At 44.1% G+C, this 24,384-nt stretch overlaps 1 protein-coding gene across 1 annotated transcript in view; it reads left to right on the forward strand.

Moving 5' to 3' along the window:
• The window catches only part of trdmt1 (tRNA aspartic acid methyltransferase 1), a 127,354-nt gene that overhangs the window by 89,601 nt on the left and 13,369 nt on the right, over positions 1–24,384 (forward strand). The window contains exons 8-10 of the mRNA XM_028803363.2: positions 2,681–3,006; positions 15,758–15,815; positions 24,027–24,156. Coding sequence (XP_028659196.2) covers positions 2,681–3,006; positions 15,758–15,815; positions 24,027–24,156 — 514 coding nt within the window. The remainder of the gene's footprint in view (positions 1–2,680; positions 3,007–15,757; positions 15,816–24,026; positions 24,157–24,384) is intronic.

The raw sequence follows: 24,384 nt of genomic DNA on the forward strand, positions 1-24,384 counted from the left end.
TTTTTTGAAGTGCTCCACCGTATTAGCCTGGCGAACTTCTATTGGTAAACTATTCCAGATTTGAGGTGCCTAACAGCAGAAGGCCACCTCACCACTTCTGTTAAGTTTAGCTCTTGGAATTCTAAGCAGACCCTCATTTGAAGATCTAAGGTTACACTTTGGAGTGTAAAGTGAAAGACATTCTGAGATTTGGGATGGCGCAGATTATTGAAGGATTTGTAAACCATCAGCAGTATTTGAAAGTAAATTCTAAATGGCACCGGTAACCAGTGTAGTGACGCTCAGACTGGGGTGATGTGCTCGGATTTTCTTTTCCTAGTTAAGATTCTGGCAGCTCCATTCAGCATTCGTTGTAACTGATTGATTGACTTTGTGTAAGTGGACCTGTAAGAATTGATGCTGGTTTGAAGGCAAAAGGTAGGAACACCAAATATTGATTTGATTTAGATTTTTCTTTTTTTAGCTCACTTTGCATTTTGTAAATTGATAACAATAAACAATCATTATTTATATTTCTGCAAGCATTCTTTGTTTACAGCATTTTTTCACACCTGCCTAAAACTTTTGCACAGTACTGTATATTGGAAATTAATTAAGAATATTATAGGTATTAAGTATATATTAGGTATATTATATATATTCTGGCCCTCTAAAACCGTTCCAATTTCTCATGTGGCCCCTTTGGAAAAATAATTGCCCACCCCTGATTTGGTGTGTAAGGTGAGAGTCATTCTGAGATGGAGGATGGCACAGATTATTGAAGGCTTTGTAAACCATTAACAGTATTTTAAAGTCAATTCTTAATGGCACTGGTAACCAGTGTACTGACGCTCAGACTGGGGTGATGTGTTCAGATTTTCTTTTCCTAGTTAAGATTCTGGCAGCTCCATTCTGCACTCGTTGTAACTGATTGATGTCTTTCTTTGGTGGTCCTGAGAGGAGTGCGTTACAGTAATCCATCCGACTGAAAACAAAAGTGTCAACTCATTTTTCCGCACCTTGCAGAGTTACTGTATAAGGGGTGTCAATAGGTGAACGCTTGAGGGCGCTGTTGCCCCATGAAACCCAACAAACAGATGCCGACACAGGTTTAATAGCACTAAGAAATAATTTAATTTTAATTAAATTAAAAATTAATTTTAATTTTTAAGTTCCCCAAAGCACCTCCACCACAATAAACAGACAGTAACTATAATAATCTCACAATATTTCCACACCACAACTCTCCTCCTCTCCTCCCAGCAGCTCCGTCACACTCCCTCCCAACTCTGGCTTGCTTGTTGGGTCTCCCATAGTCCTTTATATAGTTCTTGACCCAGAGGTGTTAATAAATCACATGGACAAAAGGACAGGAGCACTTCCGGGTCAAGAACTATATAAAGGACTATGGGAGACCTCTCAGATGGAGACTTGTATTTTCTTCATTCTGGAAGTACTTCTGTTCTTCAGTTCCCGTGACTTGGGAGTACTTCCGAGTTATATGGGAAACCAAAATCCCCGCGTCTCCCTGTAGTGTCACACGGCAGCACCCAGCAAGGCTGTGAAGCCGAGCTCCATCTCCCATGGTGCCCTGCGGGAATCCAGGGCACCTCTAAGCTGCAGGGAAGTCTCCATCTAGCGTCCTGGATGTGTCGGCCGGGTTGAGCTACTGGCCATCCATCACAGGGTCTAAATTTTGTTATATTTCTTAAGTGAAAAAATGCTGTCCTAGTAATCTGATTAATATGTGAATTAAAATTCAGGTCCGAGTCAATAGTTATCCCTAAATTCTTTACCTCTGTCTTGACTTTTAAGCCTAATGGATCAAGTTTATTTCTAATACCCTCATTATATCCTTTTACTCCTTATTTAGTTTGAGAAGATAACTACTCATCCATTCAGAAACACAAGTAAGACATTGACGTCAGTGAACCAAGAGAGTCAGGGTCATCAGGCGCTATTGATAGATACAGTTGTGTGTCGTCAGCAGAGCTCACGTTATGCCTTGAGATAATCTTCTGACCTCATGGAATCATGGAGATTCGAAAAGAGCAGCGGACCAAGGAGAGACCCTTGTGGAACACCCTATAGAATATCAGGGGTCTTTGAAGTAGATTCTTAAAGGGGTCTGTGATCAAAACAGGTTACGAACCAGTGTTTTAGAGGGTAGCCAGTCCATGCTAGGCATGCTGGTTCAAAATCCTTTCGGAGGCAGCGGTCATGGAGCAGGTGGTGGTCTGTAACCCGGCACAAGCTGAAGAATCGAGGCTTCTGGCCTTTGCTGCGTCATTCCAAGGGGGTCCTCTCAAAGTGAGATGAAGGACATACTGTAGGTACCTCAGCAGCCTTCTGGCCTCATCTGAGGTATTGCAGAGGTTTATTGTAGATTTTAGAAGTAAGTCTTGTGGGCTGCATATGTTAAAGATTACATCTCACCTGAAGAAGGGGCCTGAGTTGCCTCAAAAGCTTGCATGTTGTAATCTTTCTAGTTAGCCAATAAAATGGGTCATTTTGCTTAACTTCTCACCACATCCATAATGGCTAACACGGTACAACACCCCGGTACTAAAAGAAGGCTAATAATTGAGTCATTTCCAGGGCTAACGTCTCCACCAATAAAGACTCATCTTTGTAGTTTAAAGTGCCTCTCATGGAGATATTGACGATTCCACACTAAGCAGCAGCATGTGTTTTGTGGCAGGTCCTGGAGGTTATCCCATGTCCAGACGTCGTCAGTCCTTCAAAGGAGGGAGAGCCTCCGACAGTCAGTGACGACAAGAGCAGCGAGCCTGGCAGACAGTTGCATGAAGGGAAGTCCTTCCTTTTCAAGATGGAAACAACTGAGCACCTGGCACGGAAACAGAGCCAAGACAGCGACGCGTCTGTGCAGAGGCTGCAGGGCTTCTTAGAAGAGGACGGCCTCGACGGCCCCCAGTATCTGCTTCCCCCAAAGGTGCTCTTGCGATATGCCATGCTGATGGACATTGTCACTCCAGTGTGCAGGAGATCGGGATGCTTTACAAAGGGGTGAGGCTGTCTGCTTGCATGTTTTATTTTTCTCATTTCAGTTAAATGTATTGATCTCCCATAAATTCTATGTCAAGGCCGCCCACCATGCTGGAAGTCATGGCCCGGCCATCTCCTGAGTGTTGTGATCAGAATGTGAATATATTTTATTTATGGCAAGTATTTTAGTCGTTATGATGACAACGTCATTGAGCCATGTTCTAATTCATTTGCATTGTGGACACTGTTGTTTTGTGTTTTGGCGTGGCCTCTGCCATATCACTGTTGGCTACCGCACATCATTGTTACCTCTCGTGATTTGGACAGTAGGAGTGAGGCCTCCAAAAGCTGCTACTCAAGCAGGCCAGGAGCTTAACTGGTCTGTCCAGCAGAGCCTCACCTTAATACAGCCAGCCCCCTAAAGCTACCTGCTAGCTTCAGCTTAGGTAGGCCCAAAAATGGGGAACTGGCAAAACTACTATAAATATCCCAAGAAAAAGAAAATAACAAAAACCCTAAAAGAGGAGGAATAACCATAAACCCAACACAACACAAAATAGAGCTGAAAAATGGACTTGTCTTAATCCTGAGCAAACGAGACCCAAATAGAGTGTTACGCCATGTAGTGACCCCAGTGTGGATGGAGTACAACCTAAGGGAGGTTATACTTGGTTTAGTGACGTCTCACCTGGAGTTCTGTGCACTGTTTGGGTCTTAGTCTTGTGCAAAAGACGAGCTAAACACGGCTCTCATCCACAATGCCTCACAATGGCAGCAAGAGCCGACCTCCTCCTTCTCCTCCTCCTCCTCCTCCTCCTTCTTCTTCTTCTTCTTCTTCTTCTTCTTCTTCTCTATTTATTGTCCTTCATTATCCTTCTCCAAACAGCTCAATCCACCGCATTCTCCACCATCAGGCCCTTCTTCTTTTCTTTTTCATCTTCTCTTTCTAAGTGGAGTCGATGTGCTTGATCAGCCTTCTCCATAAAGTTCACTCCTCCCCAGTCAGACTCTTTTCCTTCTGATCTTCTTTCACTTTGTCCATCCACATCTCTTTGACCTTCTCGGCTTTCTCATTCCTCTTCCCATCAGCCTTTTGCCCACATACCGTATTCCTTGTCTCTCCTCATCACATCTCCATACCACTTCAGCCTCCTTTCCTGCCTCCACACGTCCATCTCAACATTGTCATTTCTGCCACATCGACCTTCTTCTCCTGCTGTGCTCCCTTGAGTGCCTAGCTCACCCAATCCAGGACAGGGTCATGGAGCGGTGCTGGAGCCTGTCCCAGCTGGCATGGGTGTGCAAGGGCAGGAGCAGACCCTGGGCCACCAGAAGGCCATTTAGTGTCACCAATTCACCAACCAAAGTGTGGGTGTATATTTATTTACTAGATGAGAACCCAGCCACAGGGGATGCACAAACCAGTGTGTTTCTTCATGGTGGTCCCAAGCCCGGATAAATGGGGAGAGTTAAGTCAGAAAGGGCATTCAGTGTAAAATTTTGCCAAATCAACATGCGGACAACAATACAAATCTGCTGTGGCAACACCTAACGGGAGCAGCCGAAAGAAGATTTATTTACTAGAATATAATTAATAATTAATAATTCTTTATTTATTTGTCACATACATAGTTATATAGGACAACACGCAGTGAAATGCATCTTTTCGCATGCCCCTAGGGGTCAGAGCGGAGGGTCAGTGATTGTACAGCGCCCCTGGAGCAATTGAAGGTTAAGGGCCTTGCTGAAGGGCCCAGCAGAGTAGCATCTGTTTTGGCAGTGACGGGGATTCGAAATGGCAACCTTCAGGATGCCAGCGCAGATCCTTAGCCTCGGAGCAGAACTCCAATTGTATTTTTGATATCATTAATTAAGACACATGAAAGATATGTGCAGTCACACTAGTGAACATGTCATTTTAGGTACAAAATGCACAAACACACACACAGTTCTAAATTTCTACTGTCCAGCTCTGCCGTCTCCCATTTCCTAAAACAGAACCAGCCTGCTGCATACAGAACGACGGGCCAATGGACGGACTTTGTGACAAACTCGCTGTCTTCTCAGACTTTGCTGGGTTACTCCGTTTGGGTGTCACAGAGCAGTTTAGTGTGTGAGCTGAGGACGTGCAAACAATATGAGTGTTGCTGTTATTTCCATCAGCAGGTTATCAAACGGAGGCGTCTTATGAGATTAACGTCAAGTTAGAATGGACGTCCTTGGGTTTCCTTTCTGAACTCCTTTGCTCTGAGCATCACTGGCAGGCCCCCCATTAGACACTGCTGTGCCCTTTTCACCTTTTGGCTTTGTTTCCTCGGCCATGTGCATATTCTCAAATTGACAGCTCAGATTTCCTCCCGTTTTTCGATTTCCTGCAGGGGTCTCTGTGTCTGGTCACTCCATCCTGTTTGTCTTTGTCTTCATTAAAGTAGCAGTAGCTGCTGGGGGCTGCCCTTTTATGGCATCAAGTCACGTCAAGTGAAGTTTATTGTCACAGGTACTCAATCAAATCCAAAAGAACAGCTGACAATAAAGAAATATCAGCAAAAAAACGCAAACAAACAGAAAAGTATAAAGAGTGTGTGGCGTACTGTGCCTGTAAAAAGTCTTCAACACCCCCCCCCCCCCGGACGTTTTCACATTGTGATTAGATAGATAGATAGATAGATAGATGTGAAAGGCACTATAAGATAGATAGATAGATAGATAGATAGATAGATAGATAGATAGATAGATAGATAGATAGATACTTTATTAATCCCAATGGGAAATTCACATTTTCCAGCAGCAGCATACTGATACAATAAATAATATTAAATTAAAGAATGATAATAATGCAGGTGAAAAAAAGACAATAACTTTGTATAATGTTAAATGTTAACGTTTACCCCCCTGGGTGGAATTGAAGAGTCGCATAGTTAATATAATAATTAATTATAATAATAATATAATATAATAATAATTAATAGATTAGTGAATCCTAGTGGTTTTAATTTGACTTTGGTCAACAGAAAAAGCCTCTTAAACATCAATATGAAAACAGATCTCTACAAAGTGGTCTGAATAATTACAAATATAAAATAATTGATCTCTTTTAATTTGGCACGTCACCGGTGCAGCCCACTGCTTTTAGATGTCACATCATTCATTCAATGCAGAGCACCTGTCAGGTTTCAGTGGATTGTGCCTGGAGGGGTCCATCTTGTGCTGAGCCGGTATGGTGGCCTAACGTACACAATGAGGACAAAAGAACACAACAGGCGACTCGGTGGAAAGCGCAAGAACATTTTCAAGTCGCCTGAAAATCCAGTCATCACGAAGTGCAAAGAGCCTGGCAGACCACTGGTACACAAAGACTGAAGAAGTGAGGCAGGCAGGCCACCAAGAGACTTTGGAGAACTGAGAAGGAGTCACAAGCTACAGTCAATGACATTATAGAGCGTTTGGGACCAGAATAGGCCACTCAGCCCAATGAGCCTCTCCATCCTGTTCATCTCGATTGACCAAAATAACATCAGGTCCATAAAGTCTGCGTTTCTTTCTAACGTGTCTATAATTGGCCCATAAAATATAAGTTTGATATTTCTCAAGTTATTTTTTCAGAAACATGGCATACATGCATTCAGCATATGAAATTGTATTCCAAAGTCCAAGGTTTTTATATAAATACTAGCCGTGTAAGCCTGTGCTGTAAAAAGCCGGGGGTCCTAGAAACTATTGAAATTATCAGAATAAAAACTGAAATGTAGAGGTTTCAGTTAATCAAAAAGAAGTCCTCTGGGCGCCTCTCTCCTAGGAGGATTCGTTTTGCCGACGTGCTCGCCTCACTTGTGTATTAGCGGCAGGAGGAAAAGTAAAAGGGATAGCGTTTTGCTGATGTTAGCGGCTAAGCAACTTTGTTTTTCTTCAGCGGTTTCGTTTTGCTGACGTGCTGGCCTCGCTTGTGTTATTAGCGGGTAAGTGAGTTTCTATTTCCTTACCCCGACTCCATCTCTCACTTCCGGGCCGAGTAGACACACACACAGACTTCCACGCCTAGACATTTATATATAAATTAGATATATACGCACACACTATGGTCTGAACACACACCAGGATGACTAAAACCAAAATGAAATCAAGAGGAAGACTTTTGACTTGGCAGTCGCAGTCCCAGTGAGGCGGTTCATATAAAGGACCTCCAGTTTGTGTTTCTTGGTAAACTTTTGCTGAATGATATTTTGGCTGAAAAGTCCTCAGTGTTGTTATGTCACAGGGAGAGGATGTGCAGCATTGTTCATTATGGCACTCAGTTTTGTCTTCACTTTCTCCTTTTCATTCTCTCCCTCCAAGGATCAATCAAAAGGAAGTCCTCTGGGCACCTCTCTCCTAGGAGGATTCGTTTTGCCGACGTACTCGCCTCGCTTGTGTATTAGCGGCAGGAGGAAAAGTAAAAAGGATACCATTTTGCGGTATGTTAGCAGCTAAGCGACTTTCTTTTTCCTCAGAGGTTTCATTTTGCCGACGTGCTCGCCTCGCTTGTGTTATTAGCGGTTAAGTGAGTTTTCTGTTTCCTAAGCCCTTACCCCAACTCTCACTTCAGAAACACACACTTCCACACGTAGACATTTAAGTATAAGATTAATAAAATATCTGGACCATACTGATGCATTACATTTGGAATTAACAGGGCATGTGTGGGTTGCAGGGGCTTCACCTTAACAACCCAAGTCAATGAGGGACAGCAGAGCCGGCCATGACTACATGTTAACAGCCAATCAGCTCTCTCCCTCACTGAACACCCCACGGCTTCACAACATTGTGCCCACTCATACCTACTAGCCTGAGCTGCACCGCCACAGACCCCTTACTCGCTTTACCACAACAGCTGTGGTAAAGCCTTCCTTCCCATCATATCCCCTCTTAATCTCCATTTGCTTTCAAGGTTCACCTCCTTCAGTCTGTCCTCCTAGCTAGAGAGACTGTGCAGGTAGCACTGTGCCCTTGCGCTTCACCAGTCACAGCTTTATGGGAAGGTGGCAAAGTAAAAAAATAAAATGAATCAATAAAACGGGACATCAGGGCAGTAGACACAAGGGGGATTCTAAAGTCAGCTGGAAGATGATGCTGCACTCTAATGAGACCACAATTGAGCTTCATGGCCAGCAGACTAAGTGCCATGATACCTTGCATGCCATTTACACACCCGCCATCCCCACTGTCAAGCATAGCAGTGGCAGCAGCAGGCTGTGGAAATCCTTCTCTGCAGCAGGCCCTGGAAGGTGTGTGAGAGCAAAATTAGAGCAGCAAAACATCCTGGAAACAAAGCTGATGGCCTCTGCAAGAAACCTGCTCCTTGGGAGAAGACAATGGAGCAAAGGCACACAGGAGTAGCTTCAAAACAACAATGTGAATGTCCTGTGCTGGCCAAGTCAGAGTCCAGGTCTCCGTCCAAGACGTCAGTTCACTGATGATCACCATGGCCAAGAAGAATGGAGAGAAATGACAAGAGTTGAGCACACAGACGTGAGGCTGTCATGGCCGCCATCTACTGAATACTGAGCTAAAGGGGGTGAATACTTATGAGATCCATTCTTTGGTGCTTTTAATTAATTTAGTCCAGTTTTCAGAGATCTGATTTCACTTTGACATTAAAGAGTCTTTTTCTGTCGGTTGACGTCAAAAGTGTCAAATTAGATCCACTGAGATTCCATGCTGAGAAAATGAGAAAAACTTGCAAAGCAGTGAAGACTTTTTGTAGTCGCTCCTTCACTCTTCGTCATTGCTGGAGAGACTGTGTAGATGTCAAATGTGCCCATGCGCTTCATCAGTCACAGCTTTACAGAAAGTCAAACAGGGCATCCACCTTATAAAAGGCTAAGTGAGTCTGTCCTAATGTCTTTGCTATTCCAACAGACGGTGCATCACTAAATATTAACACAGCTTTTACGACTCCCATACCAAATGGCATATAACAGAGGCCAACGCTGAGGCCTACGTTGCTTCATTGGGCAGCACTCGATACCCCAGAATGACAAATCAAAATTTTTGGAATATCTGTAAAATTATTCAAAATCAAAAAACTTCCCATTGACACAAGCGTTCAGACTCTTTACTCAATGCTTTGTTGTCGATTCCAGCCACGGTGGACATGATGAGCTTCACACAACAGGATTTGGGGATTTTCTGCCATTCTTCTCTGCTCGACCTCTCAGGCTTTTTTAGGTTGAATGGAGACCCTCGGTGGTCAGCTGTTTTCAGGTCTCTTGATTGGCTCTGCCTGGGTCACTCCAGGACATTTCCAAAGCCTTCCCCCTTTGTTGTCCATTCTGAAGGTGAACATTTGACCCAGTCTGAGGTCTAAAGCACTCTGAGCAGAGGGTGTCGCTGGACTTTGCCCCGCTCATCGTTCCCTCAAACCAGACTCCATTATAGTCCCAATTCTGCCATCATCCTGTTGAAATGGTACTGCACAGGTGATGACTGGTGCCCAGTTTCCTCCAGACATGACACTAATCTTGGTTTCATCAGACCAGAGGATCTTGTTTCTCACAGGCTGAGAGTCCTTTAGTTTCATCCTCCTTGTGTCTTTTTACTGAGGGGAGTCTTCTGTCCGGCCACACTGATCGGCGGAGTGGCACTTGTTCCTTTTGGAAGTTTCTTTTTGGGGCTCATCAAGAGTGACCATCAGGTTCTTGGTCACCTCATCTACCAAGGTCCTTCCTCCACACTTGCTCAGTTTAGCCAGGCGGCCGGCCGACTGTAGGGAGACTTGTGGTTGTTTTAAACTTCTTCCATTTAAGATTTACGGAGGCCATGGCGCTGTTGGGGACCTTCAGTGCTGCAGGAATTGTTTTGTAGCTTTGCCCTCAACACGATCCTGTCTGTGGTCTTTGCAGGCAATTCCCTCGACCTCATGGCTGTAGGACCTTCAGTAGACAGATGGGTGTCTAGCCTAATCAGTCTGATCCATTGAATTGGCCACAGGAGGACTTCAAACATCTCCATGATGACCAATGGAATAGGATGCACCGGAGGAAAACTTCCAGTGTCAGAGAGAGTGTGCCCTGTGTGCCCCTCAGGCTCACAACCCTGGTCAAGGTGCCAGTCCCGTGCCACATTGATCACCCCCCACAGTTTAATGAAGGTGGAAATCCATGGGCCATAATTGGCAATAAGTACTGGTGTGCAAGTTACAAGCCTTTGGGTGGACCTGCTGTGCCGCAGACTGGGAAATGAGTGGGAATCAAACAGAAAGTGTAGTCGGGCCTTGGGAAAAGTTCAACTTGTTCAACCGAGACTCACGTCAAAGGATTCTCTTCTGTGTTGAAGTAGAACTTTAAATTGAAAGGGCTGATGCTTTTAACTGGAAACCTGAGAGGTTAAAGTAGAAAACCTGTAGAAAGCTGGAGATGCGCGTCTCTCTTGTGTATTTTTGTGGCTCTCATGCCTCAGGTGCTTGCGATGTTTGTGTTTGCAGTCGTCTGTCACGTCTGCCACCGCCGCCGCCGCCGCTGCTTTTTAGTTTTTTTTTTCTTGCGTTTCCCTAAAGTTGGAATATCAGCCTGCTTAGCGTTACTTGTGTTCTCAAGAAAACACATAAAAAGTGATTCACTCTTTTGCTTGAAAAATGACATTTTTATTAAATCTGATCTTTCTACTATAAAACATGCAAAATACTAAAAGTACAAAGTCAGAAGTGTAGAAAGTATAATAATGATACAAATAATAATAACAATAATATGTGCAAGTGATGCACTTTACGTTTCACTGTCCATTTCAACTTCTCTGCCTGAAGACGCATTCACTTATGAGGCTGGGAGATGATGCATCTACACTGCTGCCGGGGTAACACTCAGGCCTGATGCCCATGCAAGACACACCTACACCGTTGCCCAGGTAACACTTGAGCCTAATGTCTATGCAAGACACGCCCACACTGTTGCCCAGGTAACGCTCCAGCCTGATGCCTACGCAAGACACGCCTACACAGTTGCCCAGGTAACGCTCCAGCCTGATGCCCATGCAAGACACACCTACATCGTTGCCCAGGTAACATTCGAGCCTAATGTCTATGCAAGACACGCCTACACCGTTGCCCAGGTAACGCTCCAGCCTGATGCCTATGCAAGACACGCCTACACCGTTGCCCAGGTAACGCTCCAGCCTGATGCCTATGCAAGACACTCCTACACCGTTGCCCAGGTAACGCTCCAGCCTAATGTCTATGCAAGACACGCCTACACCGTTGCCCAGGTAACGCTCCAGCCTAATGTCTATGCAAGACACGCCTACACCGTTGCCCAGGTAACGCTCGAGCCTGATGTCTATGCAAGACACGCCTACACCGTTGCCCAGGTAACGCTCAGCATTAGCACTATTGGTACTTTTACAGCCCAAGTAAACCTCGGGTCTCACGTGTGACGTGTCTATACGGTTGCCAGAGTGACACTCAGAACTAACACTTAGGAGGTCACGCTTGTGTCACCTGATTTTGGTATTACCTTGACGTTTGTGAGGGTTCACTTAATGTTATTTGTTTTGCTCAGAACTCTTTATGGTTTAGCTGCTGTATTTTGTTTCTCCATGGACACCATTTTAGGCCCGTATTGGCTGCTGTTTAACATTCCCATCATGAGGCCCTTCTTCCCTGTGTGTCCTCGGAGGATGTGACCTGATTATAATCAATGTGACAGGAGAGAAGGACAGCTAGAGATTCATTTTCTTCTCCAATCTGCAGCTACCAAAACTCTTATAGAAAAACTTGTTTTGCGTGTTTCGTTTAGTTCTGACCTCTTGCTTGTTCTTTTCACCTCCATTTGTATCTCACGTCTTGGCTTTGCTTTTGAATTTTGTGATTTCCCAGCATATCCCTATTTTATTTTTCCATGCACGTCTCCTGGCTTTGCTCACAAAGTTTACCTGTCACACCTTTCAGGACATCATGGCGTCATTGTTTTTTACCGTCTTTTTCAGAAGCCAATTTTTTTTTGGGAAATGTTTGCTGTTTAGTGTGTTTCGGTGTCCATTTCTGTGGGGATTTCCCATGAAGCACTGCAGCCCCGCCACTTGTGACATCATCAGTGCATTGGTGTAAAGATCAGACCCGAGATTGGACCAAACTTGGCCAGCGTCTGTCTTTGAACTTTGATTGCTGGGATATTGAACCTAAGCTCCGCCCCTTGACTAGGATATCTGCTTTAATACGTAATACATATGATAATAATACAATAATAATACATTTTATTTGTGTAGAGCCTTCTCCATGCTCCAGGTGCTTTACCATTTGCTCTCACTTTGTCTTCCGTTTTGACCCTGGCTTTGCCCTTTGGCTCACTTCTTTCTCCCGATTGTCCCTCTTTAATTATTTGAGGGCCCTTTTTTTTACGGTCCGTACTCTCGGGCACAGGCCTTTGTGCCCGCTGACCACACTTTTATTTCACAGCTGAGTCCTTCTGGAAACTAACCATTCTTGCTCTAGCTTTTATCGGCCCCAAGCAGACTTTCTTTGGAACATCTCTCCGTCTTTTGCTGTGTCCATTCTTCCCCATTCTCACCTTTCTGGGAGGATCCCAGCCGTCTCCTGCATGCGTCACTGTCGGGGTGGGCTCGTGTGCTGCCAGGGTGGCTGTAACATTTTTTGCCGTACATTGCAGTCTGCGCTATTTTTATTTCCTCAGACCACAAGACTTCCTCCCACATCTTATCTTCATCACTCACGCGCTGCTGAGCCTCCTCCAGATGGCTCCTTTCTATCTCCCGCCATCGGGGCCTTTGCTGATTTGCTTTCCTTTCAGCCCTGGTGGTTTTTGTCACACGGCTCCTTGTTTGCTTTCAGTGGACGGCCCATTCTGTGCCATCTTGGTGATGTAAACTGATGGTGTTCACTGGGATGGCCCATTCTGTTGGTGTCTTATGTTTCATTCCCTTAAGCCCTCAATTCTCTGCCCCTTGAAGTCCCATAAGCTATGTGGTCTTCATTTTTGTGTTGCTGCTTCAAAGTCACAACAAGATGAATGCTTTCTGCAAATGCACAGGTCACTTCTTTCATCCTTCCATCCATTCATCCACTTTCTAAATCCACTTATCCAGAGCAGATGGCAGCCCATCGCAGCGAGGCAGGAACAGTCCCTGAACGGGGCATTGACGTCTGTGGTTCCCAGTGTAAAAAATGAAGGAAAGGAGATGTTAAAAGTGTCGGGCTACCGCACTGCCCAGAGAACTCAGGGGGGCAGTTTGGGTTTGATTTGGGCCAATGAAGCAAGCCAAACATCTCATTCAGAGAGTCAATTAAGCCGAATACCAAAGCTAGAATGCTAAGCCAGAAATGTTGACAAAAGTTGGATTTCCGAGTTAAGAATCCTGCATGAAAATCCGCAATCTTGGGTAACCAGAAATTCCACAATACTGACATTTGTACCATTGTGACAATGATGTCATGTACCACTGCAGTCTCCTTATAGCAGCACTGTTATGAAATCTCACAATAGTTGAGCCACCCTCAGAAAACGACTAAAAACCAGTGCAGCCCCTGAATCCACTGAGGCCTCACCCCAGGCAGCTAGACCCCACATTTAAAATGGAGGACTGACTTTTAAAGTTCAAAAATGATTTACAATATTATTAAGAAATCCAGCAAATCTTAGAGTCACATTAACAGAGCAAAGTTTATATAAATAATTAATTAATTTAAAGAACTCAAAGTAAAGGATCACAAAAGGCAAAGCAGAGAAGAAGGAGCTGCAGCAAACAAATCATCCATCCATTCATTATCCAACCCACTATATCCTAACTACAGGGTCATGTGGAGCCAATCCCAGTCAACACAGGGTGCAAGGCAGGAAACAAACCCCGGGCAGGGTGCCAGCCCATCGCAGGGCACACACACACACACACCAAGCACACACCAGGGGCAATTTAGAATCACCAATGCACCTAACCTGCATGTCTTTGGACTGTGGGAGGAAACCGGTGCGCCCGGAGGAAACCCACGCAGACACGGGGAGAACATGCAAACTCCATGCAGGGAGGACCCGTTAAGCGAACCCGAGTCTCCTAACTGCGAGGCAGCAGCGCTACCCACTGTGTCACTGTGCCGCCCATGTGTGTGTGTGTGTGTACATATATATATATATATATATATATATATATATATATATTATATATATATATAATACTGTATATAGTGGTGTGCATTCCGGGGGAGCAGCGATGGGCTCCCCAGTACCTCCCCTGGAACGCTTGGTGGCAGTCTCCCTGGCTGACGGTGGTGCCTCAGTTTCCAGCCGGGTTCCATGGGAGATGGAGTTCTCCACAATGCCGCAAACAAATCATATATCACAAAACACGGAGGGAACGTTTACCAAGAGCAGGGGGCTAAAGTCCAAAGATCCAAAAGTCAAAACCAGAAGCGCAAAACCAGCAATCAGAATCAAGACACAGCCCGACTGAGGCTCCTCCTTTTATACAGCTGGGGCCACACACCCCCAGCCGATTCATCAGGTGGCCCCGCCTCTTTGGTCTCCACTTGAAGGAGACAAGTCATTTGTTTAATTTGCTTTATTTAGTTTTGTGTAAATATCTGATCACATTTTATCCTTTAGCCAGAAACGGAGGCCATTTTAAAGACGTTGCTGTAAGAGCCACCACCGTCGGAAACAGTGCGTACCTTTGTGAAGGATGAAGCACCGTGTTTCAATAAAAAGGTAGCTGCTGAAGCACACTGCGTCACTTGTACGTTCTTGTTTGCCAGAGAGCTGAAGTGCGACGTGTTTGTTGGATATTTCATGGCACTCGACAGACTCGTGACATGACGCCACGGCTGCTACGCTGTTTTTTCAGAATGTGACTCTTTAAACTTCAGAAGAAGAGAAAAGTGTCACAAACATGAAAACGTGCCACGGATATTTTGAGCAAAGTGAGACCAGGAGATGAAAGAGGAGCTCAAAGACCTGGTCAGGTTAGGGGATAATGGCTCTGAGGAACATGCACTGGCACACACATCGGCCAGCACTTAGATTACATTTAGAGGAGCTGAAAGACGTGGCCAGGCATGCGCTAAGGTCAAAGCCACAATGACTATCAGAACCAAACAAACCAAACCAGAGAACAAAGTCAAAATCAGAGGAGCCAGAAGCAGAAGTCCTAACGCTGGAGTAAACTTGGCAAAGGTGGTTGTGTAGAATGTCCACCGAGGGATACTGGACCTGCTCTGTACTGTCATATTTTAATGGAATTACTGCTCACATCACTAATAGTGTCAACAGGGACATGACGACTTGTGGCCAGCATGGCATCAAACCAACAAGAGGGCAACGAACAGGAACCCCCTTAAACTGAAAACAAAAGTAGAAACTAAGGTCAACAATGGAATTCCCAATTACAAAAACCCCAAACCAGACAAGAACATTAATAAAATGTGTCTAAATACGACATGAAGAAAAAGAAAAGACCAGCATATTAAACCAGGCTTGATGTAAAATGACAGACTGGACTTGTAACGGGAGGACGGCGCCAGGGCTGGACCACTCATCTAGAGGAATTCTGGGATTGGTAGGTGGCACAGAGTGCTGCTGATGGGCTTGTGGTCCGACTCGAGTCACATGTTCTTGAAGCAGTCGTCCGAACGCATTAATATTTTTAATGTGTTTGCTCATCATGTATTTGGTATTTATACTTTACCTGTAAACTTATATCAGCCCCCTGAGCCCACTGACCTCGACTCGGTGAGGTGTGCTACAGAAAGACTGTGCTGAATTATTGATTTGTATCCATATTTTGCTTTTTTTCCTAGTTACGGACACTATGTGGAGGGCACCGGGTCTGTCCTGCAGTCTTCACCGGATGTGGAGGTCAGTGTTCCTGGACGCTTCAAATGGGCTACCTTTCTGTCATTTATTTTATGGTTCAGTCAGGGTCCTGTCCCAGGTCTCTCTTTCTCTTTTGATTGTTTTTGGTCGTTTTATCAGTTCCTGTCTTTTTGTTATTTTTATTTAATGTGTTTTTTGGTTATTGTATTATTTAAATGTACGGTTATTCTGTCAATTCCACTGTAAGTGTTCCCTGTTCTTACTTTGCTGAGCCTTAAGGGGGCGCTGCAGCTGGTGGTGGTAAGGGGGGCAGCCATTAGCTCTTCATACTTTAAGTACTGAAAGGCCTGCAGGTTTTATTATTCAGCACCCTTTTAGATTTGGGTTTGGATTTGCTTAGGGTGTTGGTTTTTGATTAATGGACACTGGCTTTGTTACTATGGACTGAATACATTTGACTTTAGGCTTTTTTGACCACCTTTTCTACTTTTATTATCTTTTAAATGTTTTCAGTTCTCCTTTGGCTGTAATGTTTACCTCAGAAAAACAAGTCAAATACAATGAATTATTTTTTCCAACAATAAAAAATATTATTATGTGTAACAGAATCGTATAAAATACCAAAATATTAACATTAGTTCAGTAGGAAGGGTCCGTCTGGGGTCCACTGCTGGGCTGCTGTAGATTTGATTCACACCCTTCATGTGACGTGTGTTGGAACAGTCGCCAGCACACAGCCTGGCATCACAATCACCACAGTAGACGCCTGTCTCGTGGAATATTTGTTTGATTCTGGCACACGACTGTCAGTGTCTGATCTGCACAATCGGCACACCCATTGTGTTATTGTGGGCTACCACAGTGTAAAGCTTAGTGATGTCCACATTGTCCCCCTGACGTGAACATTGACAGCTGCTGCATCCTGAGTGGTCCTTAGAGAGCTAATGGCTTCATTGTCTTTCCGCTTGATGGCAGTCATTTTGAGATTTTCCCACACAGCTTCTTCACCAGGGATAGCTTGGCGGTTTGGTCAGACAGCGCCCTGTGCGTCAGTGTCACTAATTGTGTCAATGTCTGTGACCAGCTCACACTGTCATCATTACCAATTGATTCAACTAATGCTTCAGTTTGTTCTAAAACTGACTTTACAGCTTCTCATTTGCATGCCATTGTGTGTTGGGTGAAGACTCCACCCCTCTCATGAATATTGATGAGTTACCCTAGAGTGGCAAAACACACAGAAAAAGTCAGGACTTGTTAGACAGACACAGCCCTTTCTTTCTTTCTTTCTTTCTTTCTTCTTCTTTCTTTCTTTCTTTCTTTCTTCTCTTTCTTTCTTTCTTTCTTTCTTTCTTCTTTCTTCTCTTTCTTTCTTTTTTCTTTCTTTTCTTTCTTTCTTTCTTTCTTTCTTTCTTTCTTTCTGTCCATTTCTTTTTTTTTTTTTTCTTTCTTTTTTCTTTCTTTCTTTCTTTTTTTCTTTCTTTCTTTTTCCCTCCCAGGAAAATTCCTCAAAATGATCACAGATTTGTGATCATATTTTGGCTGAAAGTCCTCAGTGTTGTTATGTCACAGGGAGAGGTTGTGCAGCATTGTTCATTATGGCACTCAGTTTTGTCTTCACTCTCTCCTTTTCATTCTCTCCCTCCAAGGGGTCCAGAGTGTGTCCCATAACTGTGCCTGTCCTATTTAATCAGCTTGTTAGTTCGGTTTGCCACTCTTGAAGTGACGTCACCAGCCCAGCACACCACACTGGTTGTCACAGAGTTGTTGAAGATGTGAAGGATGTCACTTCCCACATTAAAGGATCACAGACTCCTAAGATAAAAAGTCTCAGCTCTGCTGTTTCTTCTCCAGTTCCTCCGTATTATGAGACCAGTCCAACCTGTCATTGATGTGGACCCCCAAGTACTTGTAGAAGTGGACCACCTCCTCATCCACTCCCTGAATGGTGACCGGACATGGAGGCTCTCTGTTGCGGTGAAAGCCACTAAGCGGTTCTTTGGTTTTGCTGATGTTAAGTTGCAGACAATTCCCAAATTCCTCCACCTGACTTCTCTCCCCCATCTCATCCCTCCTAACTGATTTGCCCGAAATACTTTTTCATGGCCCTGGCTGCCCAGACAACGCTGGGTACTTTGACTAGTAATAAATAATATTACTACGAGAAACTTGTTTTACATTTTGCACAGCGTCAGCTCAGGCTGTGGCCCAGTGGTCCCTAATATAAGAATGCCACTGCATTTGGGAACCATGGTGACCGGGGTCCTCAAGTCCTGTGGTTGTTAAGAAAGAAGAAGAGCCGCCAACCAGCGAGTGTTTGTATTGCCTCCATTGTAGCCGTAGGTCAGGTGCCCGTCGTGTTTGCAGTGCAGGACCGTTTGTGACGCGTCTTTGTGCCCCATCCGCATCTGCGAGAGGAGAAGGTGGGGACGTTGCCATAGTTACGTTAATGGCCTGCACTGTGAAGGTTTGTTGGACGTTGTCAGCTGTCATCTTTTGTGCTTTCATAATGGCCACTGCACTGATCCCCCTCCAGAAGTCAGCTTGGCACAAAATTGGAGATGTGCTCCTTTATCTCATTACGGCTTCTCAGTTCATACTTTTAAGTTACGCTAGAAAATACTGAAACTTTTTATGTTTGTAACGGCCAAAGGGTCGTCCACGTAACGCCTGGCTGCAGCAGGTAGAAGGTCATTTCCGGAGGGTGGGACTGGACCACGTGTCTGCCTGGAGAAGGGTTGCCAGCCTGGGATCCTGAGTTGTTTTGTCGTGTGGTGGCTGTGGCAACGTGCTGTACCAGTGCAGGCCCCCCAACTTGAACTTGACTTGACTTGGTCAGCAGACGCTTGTCAAAAAGGGAAAAAAAGAGTGACAGTTAACCCCATTGTGACACCTTTGAAGTGTCACCATTATAAAAAGTTTTTAATAATTAATATACTCTTTCCAGAACTATCCTTTGTTATTTTTGGCATTTTTAATATTTGGTATCATTTCTTAATGTGTGTTTTACAGTACTGTGCAAAAGTTTTAGGCAGGTGTGAAAAAATGCTGTAAACAAAGAATGCTTTCAAAAATGGAAGTGTTAATCATTTATTTTATGCAGTGAATGAACAAAAGAGAAATCAAAATCAAATCAATATTTGGTGTGACCACCCTCTGCCTTCAAAACAGCATCAATTCTTCTAGGTACACTTGCACACAGTTTTTGAAGGAACTCGGCTGGTAGGTTGTTCCAAACATCTTGGGGAGCTAAGCACAGATCTTCTGTGGATGTAGGCTTCCTCACATCCTTCTGTCTCTTCATGTAATCCCAGACACACTCGATGATGTTGAGATCAGAGCTCTGTGGGGGCCATACCATTACTTCCAGGACTTCTTGTTCTTCTTTACACTGAAGATAGTTCTTAATGACTTTGGCTGTATGTTTGGGGTCGTTGTCCTGCTGCAGAATACATTTGGGGCCAACCATACGTCTCCCTGATGGTACTGCATGATGGATAAGTATCTGCCTGTATTTCTCAGCATTGAGAACACCATTAATCCAGACCAAATCTCCAGCTCCATTTGCAGAAACGTTCAAGGAACCTCCACCATGCTTCACTGTTGCCTGCAGACACTCATTATAGTACCGCTATAATGACTCATTTTGACTCATCAGTCCAGAGCACCTGCTGCCATTTTTCTGCACCCCAGTTCCTATGTTATCATGCATACTTGAGTCACTTGGCCTTGTTTCCACGTCGGAGGTATGGCTTTTTGGCTGAAACTCTTCCACGAAGACCACTTCTGGCCAGACTTCTCCAGACAGTAGATGGGTGTACCTGGGTCCCACTGGTTTCTGCCAGTTCTGAGCTGATGGCACTGCTGGACATCTTCCGATTTCAAAGGGTAATAAGTTTGATGCGTCTTTCATCTGCTGCACTAAGTTTCCTTGGCCGACCACTGCGTCTACGATACTCAACGTTGCCCATTTCTTTGTGCTTCTTCAAAAGAGCTTGAACAGCACATCTTGAAACCCCAGTCTGCTTTGAAATCTTTGTCTGGGAGAGACCTTGCTGATGCAGTAGAACTACCTTGTGTCTTGTTGCTGTGCTCAATCTTACCATGACATGAAACTGTCTTACACAACCTCACCTTGGTAGCAGAGTTTGGCTGTTCTTCACCCAGTTCTAAGCCTCCTACACAGCTGTTTCTGTTTCAGTTAATGACTGTGTTTCAACCTACGTGTGACATTGATGATCATTAGCACCTGTTTGGTAGAATTGGTTGATCAGACACCTGACTAGAATCCTACAAAATCCTTGACTTTGTGCAAGTGGACCTATAAGAACTGATGCTGGTTTGAAGGCAAAAGGTAGGAACACCAATATTGATTTGATTTAGATTTTACTTTTGTTCGCTCACTTTGCATTTTGTAAATTGATAACAATAAACAATCATTATTTATATTTCTGAAAGCATTCTTTGTTTACAGCATTTTTTCACACCTGCCTAAAACTTTTGCACAGTACTGTATATTGGAAATTAATTAATAATATTATAGGTATTAAGTATATGTTACCGCTAAAGCTCAAAAGCCATTAATGTGCACATTACCTAGCTAATCTGCAGTTTAACTGATTTGCTCCGTTAACGTGCGGAATCAAGAGTTTTCTTCATTTTACCTAGGAGAGAGAGAGATAGATAGATAGATAGATAGATAGATAGATAGATAGATAGATAGATAGATAGATAGATAGATAGATAGATAGATACTTTATTAATTCCCATACTCCAGCAGAAGCAGCATACTGATAATAACAATATCATATTAAAGAGTGATAACAATGCAGGTATACAGACAGACAATAACTTTATATAATGTTAACGTTTACCCCCCCTGGTGGAATTGAAGAGTCTCATAGTGTGATGGAGGAACGATCTCCTCAATCTGTCAGTGGAGCAGGACGGTGACAGCAGTCTATCACTGAAGCTGCTCCTCTGTCTGGAGATGATCCTGTTTAGTGGATGCAGTGGATTCTCCATGATTGACAGGAGTCTGCTCAGCGCCCGTCGCTCTGCCACAGATGTCAAACTGTCCAGCTCCATGCCTACAATAGAGCCTGCCTTCCTCACCAGTTTGTCCAGGCGTGAGGCGTCCCTCTTCTTTATGCTGCCTCCCCAGCACACCACCGCGTAGAAGAGGGCGCTCGCCACAACCGTCTGATAGAACATCTGCAGCATCTTATTGCAGATGTTGAAGGATGCCAGCCTTCTAATGAAGTATAGTCGGCTCTGTCCTTTCTTACACAGAGCATCAGTAATGGCAGTCCAGTCCAGTTTATCATCCAGCTGCACTCCCAGATATTTATAGGTCTGCACCCTCTGCACACAGTCACCTCTGATGATCACGGGGTCCATGAGGGGCCTGGTCCTCCTAAAATCCTCCACCAGCTCCTTGGTTTTGCTGGTGTTCAGGTGTAGGTGGTTTGAGTCGCACCATTTAACAAAGTCCTTGATTAGGTCCCTATACTCCTCCTCCTGCCCACTCCTGATGCAGCCCACGATAGCAGTGTCGTCAGCAACTTTTGCACGTGGCAGGACTCCAGAGTTGTATTGGAAGTCCGATGGCTGATGGACCGGAGAAAGTACAGTCCCTGCGACGCTCCTGTGCTGCTGACCACAATGTCAGACCTGCAGTTCCCAAGACGCACATACTGAGGTCTGTCTGTAAGATAGTCCACAAACCATGCCACCAGGTATGAATCTACTCCCATCTCTGTCAGCTTGTCCCTAAGGAGCAGAGGTTGGATTGTTGTGAATGCGCTAGAGAAGTCCAGAAACATAATTCTTACAGCACCACTACCTCTGTCCAAGTGAGAGAGGGATCGGTGTAGCATATAGATGATGGCATCATCCGCTCCCACCTTCTCCTGGTATGCCAACTGCAGAGGGTCGAGGGCGTGACGGACCTGTGGCCTCAGGTGTGAAGCAGCAGCCGCTCCATGGTCTTCATCACATGTGACGTCAGAGCGACAGGCCGGAAGTCATTCAGCTCACTAGGACGTGATACCTTTGGGACTGGGGGTGATACAAGATGTTTTCCAAAGCCTCGGGACTCTCCCCTGTTCCAGGCTCAGGTTGAAGATGCGCTGTAGAGGACCTCCCAGCTCCGATGCACAGACCTTCAGCAGTCGTGGCGATACTCCATCTGGACCCGCTGCTTTGCTGGCATAAAGTCTCCTCAGCTCTCTGCTCACCTGCGCTGTTGTAATTATGGGTGGGGATGTCTCTCCTATGCTGTTATCAGCAGAAGGATGGGTGGAGGGTGCAGTACTCCAAGGTGAGAGTGAGAGTGGGTTAGGGTGGTCAAACCTGTTAAAGAAGATGTTCATCTGGTTTGCTCTCTGCACGTCTCTCTCGATGGTGGCACCCCGCTTCGAGCTGCAGCCAGTGATGATCTTCATTCCATCTCACACTTCCTTCATGCTGTTACTCTGCAACTTCTGCTCCAGCTTCTCCTGTAAATAAAATGTGCACATTAACGGCTTCCATATCGTTAAAGTTCAAAAGTTTGTTTCTCTCATTTCCTTCCCCCTCTCCCTCCACTTTTAGTTTGGTTTCGCCAGCCTCTTGTAGTCGCTGGTTGTTTTTATTGCAAGCAAAGAAAATGTTAGCAGTTTCTAATGCAAAGCACCCAAATGTCGATGAAGGTTTTCACTGTGAGAATTAAAGTACCCGAAGTAGACCGAGCAAAAACTGATGTCTGCTCGATTTTAGCTGTGGTTCTTAGTAAAACAGAGGATGGCTTTTATAAACTTGGTACTAAAATGGGTATTTTAAAACAATTGTATGCAAAATCTAAACTCAGTGTTTGCAAAGAGAGATTTTTAACGAAAGAAGATGTCCCTGCTGTAGAAATATCTTTACGTCAAACAGCAGGGTACTGGGCAGGGTTTCAGAAAATGTGAGTGCAAATCTAAATGTACCACAAATAGGTGTGCTTGTCACAAAAACCAATTGCTATGTAATTCAAAGTGTCACCAATCTTTAGATTACACTAATAAGTAAGCATAATTTTATCATATGTTTTGTAAATTCATTTCCTTAATTGTAATAATATTTTAAACTGTTTGATTCTTTGTATTATAGTTTTTTAATTGATTGATGATTGATTCTATCAACTAATTTGTTTGATTGTAAGAACTTGATTCTTTAGATATTGAAAAATAAATAAATAACATTATGTTAATTTAAGAATACAGAAACGTTGCTGTTGTTCCCAGCAAAGATCTTATTTTCACTTTAACGAGTGCCTAGTAGGTAATGTGCAGATTATCTAAGTAATTTGAGAAATGAAACAATTTTCGTCACTTTAACGGATCACGCTAGTTAATCTGCACATTACCTAGATAATCTGTAGAATAACTGATTTGTGCACTTTAGCGGTAACATATATATTAGGTATATTATAAATATTCTGGCCCTCTAAAACCATTCCAATTTCTCATGTGGCCCCTTTGGAAAAATAATTGCCCACCCCTGATTTGGAGTGTAAGGTGAGAGTCATTCTGAGATATAAAATGGCGCAGATTATTGAAGGCTTTGTAAACCATTAGCAGGATTTTAAAGTCAATTCTAAATGACACCAGTAACCAGTGTAGTGACGCTCAGACTGGGCTGATGTGCTCTTAGTTAAGATTCTAGCAGCTCCATTCTGCACTCGTTGTAATCGATTGACGTCTTTTTTTGGGTGGTCTTGAGAGGAGTACGTTACAGTAATCTAGCCGACTGAAAAACAAAAGCGTCAACTCATTTCTCAGCATCTTGCAATGTTATAAGGCATCTAACTTTTGTTATATTTGTTAAGTTATGCTGTCCTAGTAATCTAATTAATATGTGATTTCAAATTCAGGTCTTTACCTCCATCTTGACGTTTAAGCCTAATGGAGTCGAGTTTATTTCTAATACCCTCCTTATATCCATTTTTGCCAATCACTAAGATTTCCGATTTCTCCTTATTTAGTTTCAGAAGTAAAGTAAAGCAGAAAGTGACAAATTGGTCCGTTTCAAATGAAATGTACAAGACAGAAAGCGAAGGGCTCAGAGTTCTCGTCTGCACGTGTAACTCGGTTGCAGGTTTGTGGATTCTGCGCTGACTTTTTGAATCTCTGGACCTTTAAACCTTTCCAACGTGTCATTTTTATGTTTCTAAACTTGACTGCTCTTTGCGCCCCCTTGACGTATTCATCAGCGACTTTGATTTCCCCACAGATGGCCGCCGTATTCAAGTCGCTGGATTCTTTGTCAGATGAAGAGAAGGTCCGCCGCCTCTTGAAGCTGAGGTTGCGTTACTTCACTCCAAGAGAAATCGCCAACCTTCATGGATTTCCTGCACATTTCTGTAAGTACTTGAAAGACTTTTTCTTTTTTTTTTTTTTTTTAATTATTATTGGCCATTTGAAATTTATTATAAAAAAGGTTTGACGAAATTCCCAGAATAAACCCTTTCAAATTGTTCCCGTCAGTGTCGTGTGCCAGCGTGATTTTGTGGTTGCCATCAAAGCTCACTTTGGAGTTTCAGGATGCCTGCCAAACTCCTTAAATTGTTTCAAAGCACCTCAAGTGGCCG

Source organism: Erpetoichthys calabaricus, chromosome 6, assembly GCF_900747795.2.
Source record: "Erpetoichthys calabaricus chromosome 6, fErpCal1.3, whole genome shotgun sequence".
NCBI classification, from domain to species: Eukaryota; Metazoa; Chordata; class Cladistia; order Polypteriformes; family Polypteridae; genus Erpetoichthys; species Erpetoichthys calabaricus.